Below are 13,050 nucleotides of genomic sequence, written 5' to 3'. Positions count from 1 at the left end.
GCTTTTGCTTTGCTACACTCTGCTCCACCATATTTATAATGAGGCAGCTAGCACAGTATGCAGACAAACAACTTCTGTGCACAGTACACCATGGACTCTTCAAACCATACCTGCAGAATGGAGTGATAGTGTGGGGAAACTCAAACACTCAAGAAATAAAAAGGACGTTCACATAAAAAAAAGCAGTCAGAATCATATTAAGAAGAAAGACTTCTGAACATGCAGAAACTGCTTCAAAAGACTAGGCATCTCAACTTTTACCTCCTTGTACATATATAAAACTACACTATATGTCACAAAAGATAGTGCAGAGTGGACTACAAATGCTAGTGTACACACCCACAACACATGGAGGAAGAATGACATACAAAGCATACCCCACCAACTGACAATGCTTGAAAAAGGACCCCAGTCTCAGGTATCAAATTACTAAGAATTTTGCCTGAAAAACTGCATGCCAACATACATGACACTAATTTTTCAAAGAACCTAATAGACTATCTGGTGGAAAAGGAATTTTACAGTGTTGATGAGTACTGCTAACACTAAATTTGTAAATGATGTTAATTATAACCAATGATGTTAGAACAATTAAGAAGTATGTTCCTGGTCATCTTTTCATGACAGTTAATCTTTAAACCACCTTCTACATGTTTTGATAAAAGCATGTAAGCCATCAGAAGATGAACATACCAATCCAAATATGGTAACAAAGCTATTTTAATAAAGTAAATCAAAATAAAATTGTAGCTGATCCTAGTGCGTACAATCAATGCTCTGTAAATTAATGGGCTGGCATGCAATATTAATACTAAGCTCAGCCCTTTTTTTTGCATGTGTTGAAGTTGACTATAATGAAGTACTATCTGAAGAGAGAAAAAAGAAAAGTATGCAAATATTCTATCAGAACTTTGTAAGGTTTCAAAGTGCTATAGTTGGCAACTTGCTCTAAATGTTCAAAATGTTACAAAACACTCAAACATGATATCCTATGAATACAATATCAATTACTCAAAACTGGAATTAGTCAATTTGTAAAAATAACTGGTTGAAACAGTTTGTTTGGATATGGAATGAAATGATCATATAGGATCAGTCATAGGTGAAAAAAGTGTCAAACTTAAGTTCCGTGGTAGGAAAGTCATAAAATAGTCAGTCAGTGAGTCTACAAAGAAGACTATCTGCAAAACTCTTGAGTAGGTTGCTCAAGTGTGAGAGACCCATGTCAAATGCAACTAACAGTAGATATAAACATAACCACCAAGGCCAGACCGAGCAGTAACAGGTTTTCTGCCTCGTGGAAAAGCTTCCACAAAATGCTGAAAAACAAGGACTGGCATATGCTTTAAGATAACTATCAACTGTCTTGCAAGAGCTACCTACAAAGTTTTGAGAACCAGTAACTGAATGAGGAAGATCCCGAAGCTCCTACGATCGTTCCCATAGGGACCAGGCATACACAACTGACTGATTACAGTGAGTGGAGAGGCATTTATAAGCAATCCTTCTTCTTGTGTTCCATATGTGAATGGAACAGGAAAGAAACTCTAATATGTGGTGTAACATTATGAATAGGATAGATTGCTACTCAACATATAGTGGATTTGAGCCACAGACAGGAACAACAAAAAGACAGCTAAACAAGTACACCACACACACACACACACACACACACACACACACACACACACCTGTCCCTGGCCGCTAAGGCCAGATTGCAAGCAACTGCACAAGATCAGAGAAGCAATCTGAGTGGTTGGGGTAAGGAAGACGCTGGGGTGGAGATGGGGAGGGATAGCAGGGTAAGGGTGGAGGACGGTAAAGTGCTACTTGTGGGAGCATACAGAGACATAGTGGGGACAGGGTAGGGCACTGGGGGTAGGGACAGTATAGAGTGCTGCTTGTTGGAGCAAGAGACATAGTGCAGACAGGATAGGGCAACTAGGTGCAGTCAGAAGGTTAGATTTTGGGTGGGAGAGGGTGGGGAGGATGGGAGAAGGGAGTAGAAAAGAAGAGAAGTTCAGAGATTATGGGTGTGTTTGTGGAACAGAACACTGTGTAGGGCTGGAGTGGGAGCAGGGAAGGGGATAGGTGGGTGAAGGACAATGAATAACAAAGGTTGAGGTGGTTGGGAAGGATTTCTCTAGACGGCCAATGAATATGTTGGCAGAGGATAGTGCCATGCAGCTACCCAATGCTGTACGCCATATTTCTTTGTAGATGATGCCTTCAAAGGTAAGGTAATATTGGTGGTGAAATGGGACTACCTTCCCATTCCTATCTGAAACTCCTTCCTCATGTCAACATTCTCTGAAGAGCTCACTTTAGATTGAATTTCTAACTTTCTGGACTTTACACTGTTATGTCTATATCTAGTTCCAGTAGTAAACTGCCCTTTAAAAAATTAGTACAATTGAGTTTACTATTTCAGATTAAATTTCACATTAATACATTACCTGATTTATATTAGTAGTAGTAAACTGCCCTTTACAAATGAGTTTACTATTTGTTACCCGATTTATATTAGCAACTAAGGGGAGTAAGCCATTTCTTAGTAATTCAACTTTGAAATTTTGTTATACGAACTGTGGAGTCATGTAGCACCACAAATTCTTGACTATTTTCTCCTTTCCTATTTCTGAAAAGCTACTATATTTATTCATTATGATTATTTAAAAGGATAGCTCTCCTTGAGAGCTATCACAGACACCAATAACAATATCTTATTCATTCAAAGTAGTTTGTTCATAATTAACTAAAATGCAATTTAAATTTCTGTACTGTAACACTCACTGAAAGTGTATATGAAATTAAGTACACTCTTCCAAACTGCATATCAGAACATGTATGTGGCCCACTTTTTGGTGCAAGTAACTAAAATCATCTAATGACTTTTCCCTAATTGTTATTTTGTAAATCTTACATTTAACAATGTATTCAATTGTTTAATCAAACAATGGAAAATCCAGGATGGAATATAACAATACCAGAGAAGGAAAGTTGCTACTCACCATATAGCGGAGATGCTGAGTCGCGATTCAGCATCTCCGCTATATGGCGGGTACCATATTTAACAAAGATATAAAGAAAAATGTAAACCTCTACACAGAAGAAAATGTCATTTTGTAAAAAGGTTCATAATTCTTGCTTGTCTTTTCTTTGATGCAGCAATAGCGTATACTGTACCCTCAAAAATGGGATAACTCTTGTCATTATTATGTCAGAAACACTGTGGCACATCACAAATTGTTTTATTATTTCTACTGCATTTGCTCCATCGTTAAACACCATGGAGGAATTCTGAGGCTCTTCTGTATCATCCTCAATGTCAGTTTCTTCCTCGTCCATGTCTCACAATGCACATTGAACTATCTCAGCGATAGTCATGGGTTCTGTAATGACGAGATTTTTATCAACATTCACGTAATCCTCAAATGATGCCTGCTCTTCAAGTCGATTCCATTCATCATCATTAGGTGAAATATCATCAGTATGATCATTTCCACCATGATCATGGACTTCATTTCCAAATCCGGCTTTTCGGAAACAGGTCCAAATGGTTTGTCTGAAACACTGTGCCATGACGCTGCAAGGCAGCCTACCAGAAGAAACAAATTCATTAATAATTTCTCGAAGTGTTCTTTGGCTCCGGTAGCACAACATGAAATAAATGGAAAGTAAATTCTGTTTTTGTATTCAGGATGTTGTAAGCTACACAGTGCTTCATCTGCCTCGAATATTTCTATCAATTTCATTATATATGCGATGCACCATGTAAATCTGGGAGTCATATTGATGAACATTATGTGTCAGACAGCTGCAGCAATGCTAGCGCTCCAAGCGGTTGATTTCTCCATGCAGTAAACATAAGATGAATGCTTCCTTTGAACAAGTCTACGGCGAGGTGCTAGATTTGATCAAAAAAATTTGACCAATGTCTAACTTTGACAGAATTCCTTATTACACTATCAAATTTTATTATAGTCTAATATCAGCCTTACCAATCCACTTCCTGGCAACCCACTCTGAAATACTGCATTATAACTTGTGCACAGTGTGGATATTTTGCTGGGACATGAAAGAGGAAGAAAAAGAAATTATAAGTGAGAAAAACATATAAATGAAGTTTTACTGTATGATGTGAAGTTTTATTAACTGTGCTTGAAATTTTCTAGTTTTCACTCAAGTTCATACTTGTGAATGGTGGAGGCTCAAACTATTAAGTTGCTCCGATGGTGTGATGGAGAATTTACTATTACCACTGTCCAATGTAGATAGAACTAAAAACTGTATATTTTATTCACACTCAGCATCAATGGTATTTAAAAATACTTCCCTCTTCTCACACATAAAAGAATGGCATTTTAGTGAGGACATAGTTGGTCATGGTGACCAGGAAGGAAGTTGTAGGCTCAGAATCCATCAGATATTGCGAAAGGTAGTGTTCAATAGCAACAAGGCCATGGGCATTAGTGAAATTGGTATAAAGAGAAGTGGGGCACCAAGTAGTAAAGCAAAAGAAAAGCCTGAAGGTGTTGGTCTATGAAAGCAGAGATTCTCACTGTGGGGGCCAGTAACAACCCACAACAGGGTACACTGGGTGGTTGGGTTTATGGAATTTAGGAATGATGTAGAAGATAGGAGTGCGGAGAGTGTTACAGGTGAGGAAACAGTCAGGCTAAGGGAGAGATTCTGAGCTGGGCCTAATGATTTGAGAAGAGACTGGACATCTTGTTGGATTCCTGGAATGCGGTCACTATGGCGTAGTTTGTAGGTGGACATATCTGACAGCTGGTGGAATTCTTCCACCAGGTAATCCCTGTCTTCAAAACTGCAGTGGTGGAGCCTTTGTCTGCAAGTAGTAATATGATTCTCGTCTGTACCTACTCAATCCTTGTTTCCAATCCCCCTGCCTCACGGTTCCTATCCCTGTAAAAGACCTAGATGAAAGACCTGTCCCATACATCCTCCCTCCACCACCACCACCTACTCCAATCTGGTCACAAACATCACCAGATCACCTATCCCGTCACCTGTAAAAGCAGTCTTATGATCTACAAACTACACTGCAGTCATTGTGCTGCATTCTATGTGGGCATGACATCTAACAGTCCGCCTGTCCACATGATGATGATGATAATAATAATAATGGCGTGTGACGAGGGTCTCCTGTTGGGTAGACCGCACGCCTGGTACAAGTCTTTCGATTTGTTGCCACTTCAGCAACTTGCGCATCGATTGGGATGAAATGATGATGATTAGGACAACACAACATCCAGTCCCTGAGCGTAGAAAATCTCCGACCCAGCCAGGAATCGAACCCGGGCCCTTAGGATTGACATTCTGTCGCGCTGACCACTCAGCTTTCGATTTGTTGCCACTTCGGCAACTTGCGCATCGATTGGGATGAAATGATGATGATTAGGACAACACAACATCCAGTCCCTGAGCGTAGAAAATCTCCGACCCAGCCAGGAATCGAACCCGGGCCCTTAGGATTGACATTCTGTCGCGCTGACCACTCAGCTACCGGGGATGGACTGTCCACATGAATGACCACCAACAAACTGTGGCCAAGAGACAGCAGGACCACCCAGTTGCGGAGGACGTTGCCCAATACAATGTTTTCTACTTGAATGACTCCATCACAGCCTGCAACATGTGGATCCTTCCTACCAACACCAGCTTTTCTGAATTGTACAGGTGGGAACTCTCCCTGCAATATATCTTGTGTTCCCGTAACCACCCTGACCTCAACCTTTGTTAGTCTCTGCCCTTCACCCACCTATCCCCTTCCCTGGTCCCATTCCAGCACTACACAACCTTCTAGTCCAGAAATGCTACCACAGACTTTTTTACTTCTTTTCTGCTCCCTTTCCTCACCCTCCCCACGCCTTCCCATTCAACATCTAACCTCCTGACTGCACTCAACTGCCCTACCCTATCCTCACTACGTCCGTGTATGCTCCCACAAGCAGCACTTTACAACCCCCACCCTGATATTCGCTATTCCTCCCATTCCTCGCTCTACCTCCTCCTTACCTGCACTGCCCAGATTGCTATCTTGTGCAGTTGCTCACAGCCCATCCTCAGCACCCAGAGGCATTGGTCACGTGTGTGTGTGTGTGTGTGTGTGTGTGTGTGTGTGTGTGTGTGTGTGTGTGTGTGTGTGTCCGCACGCGCACATACTCTGTCTTCTTCTTTAGAAGAATTACTTTTGGCCACAAGCTCACTTGTTTAGCAGTCTTTTTCTTGTGCCTGTCTGCGACTCAACGTTTCCACTATATGGTGAGTAGCTATCTATAATGTCTGGTTCATACAGTTCACAACCATATTAATCATCCTATATATTCGTACACAAACCTGAATACTTAACACTGCATGTTGTGTCAAATTACTTCACCCTCATTGTCAGCAAACATTCTTCAATAACATGTTCTAGTTTGGAAATATACTATCGCAAACCTCTACAATGCTGATGATGATCATGCAGACAGCAGGCGGCCAGCAGCTGTACTGCTCCTCATACTCCCCTGTCCCATCCACCTGATCCACCTGAGATAGCCTGGATCGTGGCACCACTGTTGCATGTATGTACTTGTTAATGGCTGCACCAAACAGGCTGTGAAACTCTTTCATGTGCACCTATAAACAAAAATAATGCTGCTGCAGACATTGCAAATTTATGGTACCAGAAAACTCAACCTATTTTGCACATAAGGCCTAGCTAACAGCATGCACAGGAAACCCACCTAAGTTACAATTATTACAGCACAATAAGCATACAAAATTAGTCGAGTTCACTAATAGTACAGCCCCTCACAGTATACCATAAGAATAAAGTTTTATTAGTATTTACACTTCATTAGCAAAATCATCTTGTTTCCCATATTTTTTTTTTTTTTTTACATTCATTTTATGCGTTTTCTTCGCAGTAATTTTAATTGCATCAACAGAGGAGTTCACTGGAGAAAACTACAGAATTCTAAGATGAAATTTCTGGCAAGGAGGAGGCAAAATTCTTAGTACTGCTAATACACATAAACAAAATCACAAGACACTATGCTAGTGTCTTGAACTACCTCTTTTCCTCTTGCCGTGTTTCCCTCTTTCCCAAAGCCACATAATACCTTATGGACACTAGTATATGCAGTAACTACTGTTTTGAGCACATTTATCTTTCTTAACCTGGGAGCCAAGTGATATGTTCTTCCTTTCTAGTCTTTCCTGACCTTTTATTTCTTCCCCAAAGAAGAAATTAACAGCTCTGGCAGCTAGGATAGTTTCTTGTATTTTGACATCTGTCAGTAATACTACGAATTTCACCTCCTGAAGATAACTGGTTTTTTCTTTCTTTAAAAAAAATAAAATAAAATGAAACAAAATAAAGAACACACATGCACACTCCTCAATTAACCTGTGACCCAATGTGGAGAGGTTGGGGGACAGTTGCATTTATTTTCAGAGCCTTAACCACTTGAAAATGACTAAGTCCAAACAGTAAATGTGGAAATCATAATAAATAGCAAAAATATTGTCTTCAAAAAATTCAACGGACTGTGAAACCAAGTTAAAAACAGTTGGCTAAAGTAGAGTCCAGCTAAGCATGTGATACATGCAGCAATACCAGAGGATGATGATAAAACTAGTTAAGGTGGATAAATATATTAAATTTAATAAATCATTAAAAAAATGTTCTTATGAAAACTCACTCAGGAAATAATACGAACTTCTTTCCAGGAAGGAACGTGAACATATCACAGCCCTTCATGTAACAGCCCTATAGACCATGAAGATATTACACTAATAGTATCAAGCAAAAAGTAATATGTTCAATAACTCTGCCTGTGTCCCATCTGTAGTTACAATGAAGAAAAAATCAGATAGGATAAATTAAGTTGGCTGAAGTCTAGATCAGGGCCAGCGGCATTGTTGTGCTTATCTGTTGCTCTTACATTGGCAATGTGTCAGTTCCATGTAGACAATGGGATGATTCTTTTACATAATCAATGATAGGCAAGAAGAGAGGCAACATATTGCTAGTGCGGAAATTGAAACCATTGTCTGTTCTGTTTTCAGTGTACTAGTGAGTCTCAAGAGAAATATTTTGTGATTATGGCAGCAAGTGCTATAAAGTGTACTGATGTTGCTCCATGTCTCATGGATTAATTGCAGAAACACGAAAATGTATCAAATGTGGTGGTGAAATGAATACGCAATCGATCTGCATGAGCACACCGAGGAAGTGAGTCAATGTTCTTTAATTAAATTGTGGGAGAAGACAGGTGGATCAATGTTTATGCACAATGCAGTCACACATGCAATGTATTAATAAACACTGATCCACTGATCTCCTCCCATGATTCAATTAAAAAACACTGATCCACTTACTCAGTGTGTTCGCACAGATCGAATGGGTAGCAACATAGAGCAGAGAAATATATCACTGTTTTTTTGAATATATCATGGATTGTGACCCTGTCCTGGGTTTGCAGATACTAGCACAGTTTAAATAGCTGTGAATCAAACAAGGAACAATTACATTTACAATCCTCATTTATAGGAAGCTGCTGTTATATGATACTGCTTTGTAGCAGCACCAGTTACTTTGAACCACTGGGCGAACAGTATTGAAGCCAAAACCAGTAAAATCACAGGAATTATTCAGCACACTAATAAACTGAGTTCTGTACCAGGAGTACCGGTATGAAATGAGCGTTAAGAAACAAATGTGTCGATAGGGAATATCTGTTGTGAATGAGCCTTAATTTTTTTTGTTTGGTTGGTATGACACCTGTCAAAGATATTTAGTATACATCAAGAAGTCATGGAACAAACAACATCATATGTTTTCATCATGTTAACAACGTCGAATTTTGTACCAGAAAGTGATGATTTGCAGAAAGCATTAATTTTTTGTTTTCATTTGAATAAAGTGCTGCAGAGTTGCATTGAATGCTTGTCGAGGCATATGGTGATCATGCTCTATCAGAAGCAACATGCAAAAGATGGTTTCAAAGGTTCAGAAATAATGATTTTGATGTAAGAAATGAAGAACGTGGAAGACCACCAAAAAAGTACGAAGACGCCGAATTGCAAGTAATATTGGATGAACATGATACTTTGAGTCAGAAGCAAATGGCACCAATGCTAAATGTTGCACAACAAATTCAGAGTTAGGTTCTCTGTGATTTCCCTAAATCAATTATTGCAGATGCTAAGGTGACACCTGAATAAAAAGGACCACTAACTTTTTCTCCACCTTTTTCTTACCTGAATTTGTGTTCCGCCACTCATGACACCACTGTCACTGGCACATTAAATTAAATTATAATGTTCTTTCCTCTCAATAAAACACAGAGCCACAGTCTGGCTGTGTCAATGTAAATAGCAGAAAGCTACATGCTTGAGAGAGGAGTGGAAGTTATGGTCCAACATACAAAACCGCTAATATAACAGTAGTATCACATGGCCGAGAAACTTCTACAGAGCGCCACTGGTAGATTGGACACTGGTCAAACTCAGAAATAGGTGGCCAAGCAGTTAAAAGTTCATCCTTCTGTTGTTCACAGGTTCAGAAGAACATTTGTAACTAGTTGTTCAGCACCCAGAAGGTTCGGGCAAGTACAGTTAAAGGTTGTAATGAGTACAGATGAAATGTCAGTATCCATTGTAAAGTATGGGACAACAACCTTAACTAAGGAATATCCTTGCTGCACACACAGCTAACATTGTTGTATTAGATATCCTTGCTACACTAATAGGAGCTCTGTAAGAACAGTATTCAGATTTTATGGTTCTCATAAACTTTGTTAACAAGAGGCAGTAATTAAGAAAACAACAGCTTTAACAAATAATACTATCAACAATGTAAATGTTTCTCAGCACAATATAATCTCTACAGTGACTGTGTTATCTTACAGAGATGTTAAAAACTTGAGCAGTATCTTAACACAATGGGAAAATATGAATTTTCTGAGGACACATAATATAATTGTGGAATAGAAATCTGCTTAGATAGAAAAAGAGATCCCGAGTTCGAGTCTCAGTCTGGCACACAGCTTTAATCTGCCAGGAAGTTTCATATCAGCACACACTCCGCTACAGAGCGAAAATCTCATTCTCGAGGGAGAGAGATTGTCTTTACACATTCACTGGCTTTATAACTCACATGTAACACCTTGGGCTGAGCTACGGATCATTCATTCAAAACAACCTTCATTTAAAATAAAAGTCTTAACAAATAAGTAAGTAGGGCTCAAGAGCTCAACACATGTTTATGGGCAAAGAGCCAGTTAAGTCTTACACTTATTACAGAAAAACAAATGAAAAACTCTAAACAGCATTTTCTACAATGCACTAAAATTTTATTATAATTTGCCAAATAAGATGAAAGAGGTAACTAAAAGACATTTATTTAAAAAGTACCGATAGTCAACATGTACCTCTTAAATATTGCATAAAACATAGTTAAAGATTGCTTACAACAGTGATTATTAAAAACAAGATAAAAAAGGTAATCACCAGGTCATTACAGTAATGCCCTGTCATTTTTCCAAGTTCAATATCTCACTCATCACGAAAGAATTACAAGTCAGTTTTTCAGAGATGCAGGGAAAGATATTGAAATTTAAGAGGGGAATGGCATGCATGGTCATCTGCTAATGTGTTGGTTGTGTGAAATCAAAATTGTGGGGAGATTAAACAAACAGTGTATAATTACTTTCTATGTCATTAAGAAACCTTTTACACATATGTACAAACATGAAAAATCTATGTTAGGCATAACCAAATGAGGTAGTGCATTTGTTCAGACATCGACCTTAGATTCGGAAGGCTAGAGGCTTATGTTGTGACCAGCCATTGTGATTTAGGTTTTCCTAGATCACATCGGGCAAGTGACAGGATGGATCCTTCAACAAGGCCCTAGTTGAGCACCTGCCCTCTCTTCACTGAAGATGTTTGAATATTCATATGTCTCTAAATATGAATTGTACATTTTATTGTATTAATCTGACAGATCCAATAGCACTGTAAAATGATCCTTGAACAAATAAACTAATATTAACGATCACACCTGATTATCCCTACCACCATTTGCATATTGCAGTAATACAACTTATTGTTCTCACAATTCTTATGTAGTGGAACTGTAAATCATTTGCTTGCAATAACACCTATGAACGCACGGGAAAATACCACGTCTTCGAGTATAGCCAGACACCGTAGCCACACTATGCTTGGAGAAGTGTTGGAAAATCCAGGTGAAGAAAGAGGAAAACATGAATGTAAACAAGCACCACTATAGTGCACATCCCACACAAAGCAGTCTGGTGTTAATAGGCATTTTTATGAAAAAAAAATGAAAATATAATCAGATCCCTGAACTTATGAAAACAAAAACCTTCCCTCAAATATATGTAGCAGTAAACTGTATATAAACTAAAGGAAGGAATGACACATTCACAAGTTTCTCCATTTCTTCCTACCACCCATCATATATCAATGCCCTCAATAATGTTTTTGAATATCTTGTCACCTGTACAATGGTTACTTAATAATTTCAAGGTTTCATCTTTCGATTATAGTCAATTAAATTGCCACAAAAAGTCACTTCCGTACACACAACACAATATGAAACAAATGTAAGCAGTTTTACCAGCTTCTCAAATTCATTCCATTCCAGATATCCACTCTGGTCCTGATCCGCTCGCCTCATGATTTCCCTGACTGCAGAGTCTGGTATATCTTTCTCGTATGATTCACTATTGATGATATTCTTGAGTTCTGAAAATGATATTCGTCCATCGTTATCCAGATCGTACTTGTTGAAGACTGCCCGCCAGTGCTGGAAATGAAACGTTGTGGGCGTGAGCATTTTTTTGTGAGTCGTCGGCAGTAAGCCGTCTGATGAACACACAACAAGGATATTTACCGGGTACAGTGGAACTACTGTCTGTTCTGGATGCTGTCTATGTTCAGGTCCTTGTAGAGCTGCCATTTCAGTTTACTGAAAGAGAAAATGTACACATTATTTCTGAAATCTACCGTGTAAGCTACCTGTTGTGTTGACACTAGCACTGGACTGCGGATGTACGAAGTATTTCTGTATATCTTGAGATAACCAACAGTAACGAGAGATTGTTGCCACTCACCTGCACTGCTTCGGTGAATCGTTCGAGTCCCGTACTTTACTTTAAAGTCCTTCGATTGGTGTAAACAAATCACGATAAAAATTATCCGCTTACTCCGTAGGTCTGATTGCTCTTGAAAGCCAAGAAAATACTGCGACCACTGCACGCTACTCAGTCATAAAATGTTACGACGATTCCCTGAAATACCGCTACTCAGCCAATGACTCACTCCTCCATTCACTCTTAGTCTTCTCCTCACTATATAGGACGCCAACAGCTGAGTAAACAAACTGACATACGCCTACAGACAGCGCTGCGCACGCGTCCTATTTGAAATCAAGGATCTGAGAACTGTATGTCCGGTCGCAAACAAAGCTGACACTCGGCGGCCGGCGCAGTGGTTGAAGGGAGCGACTACTAGTGGGAAATGCCTTTACGGTGGCTCCCAACAGCCACCGTACCGAGTATCAACTTTGTTTGCACGTGTAGCTTTTCTTTTAGTAGGTAGTCTTGCACACAATAAAACTTGCCTTACACGCTTTTTCGTGAGTATCGTCCTTATCTTCATAAAGCGGCTAAGGCAAGGAATTTTTGCAATTCTATATGAAGTAGTACACAATACACAAACGAACTCCAGAAAAAAAAATTAATAAAAGAAAGCGTTTGCAGAAGTATCCAGCAGTTAAATTATTTCATTTATGTGAAAAAATCAGTTTTGTCTTCTAATTTCCCTGCTCAGTGTTTGTACATTCCATAAAGAGGGGAAAGCCTATTAAGGTTCTCGTCATTTGCATCCGATTTATAATACTGCAAATGGGCAGTTGCTGCACCCGTTATGGATATAATTACTCCTTGTGCATACCTACAATGTATAAGTCTATACTTGCTATTATTTGAGTTAGGCCAAAATACTGAC

The 13,050-nt window shown here is 39.2% G+C and overlaps 1 protein-coding gene across 1 annotated transcript in view; it reads right to left on the bottom strand.

The window, feature by feature from the left end:
- Positions 1-12,388, bottom strand: part of LOC126203439 (rhomboid-related protein 2-like) — a 57,952-nt gene extending 45,564 nt beyond the window's left edge. Inside the window, exons 1-4 of the mRNA XM_049937757.1 lie at positions 12,156-12,388; positions 11,936-12,010; positions 11,660-11,848; positions 6,466-6,645 (exon numbers count right to left, since the gene is read on the bottom strand). Of these exons, the coding sequence (XP_049793714.1) occupies positions 6,466-6,645; positions 11,660-11,848; positions 11,936-12,001 (435 nt within the window). The 5' untranslated portion in view covers positions 12,002-12,010; positions 12,156-12,388. The remainder of the gene's footprint in view (positions 1-6,465; positions 6,646-11,659; positions 11,849-11,935; positions 12,011-12,155) is intronic.
- Positions 12,389-13,050: the final 662 nt, after the last annotated feature.

This window comes from Schistocerca nitens, chromosome 9, assembly GCF_023898315.1.
Source record: "Schistocerca nitens isolate TAMUIC-IGC-003100 chromosome 9, iqSchNite1.1, whole genome shotgun sequence".
Lineage (NCBI taxonomy): Eukaryota > Metazoa > Arthropoda > Insecta > Orthoptera > Acrididae > Schistocerca > Schistocerca nitens.
Note: the sequence above shows the minus strand (reverse complement) of the source record. Positions and strands in the feature narration are given on the sequence as shown.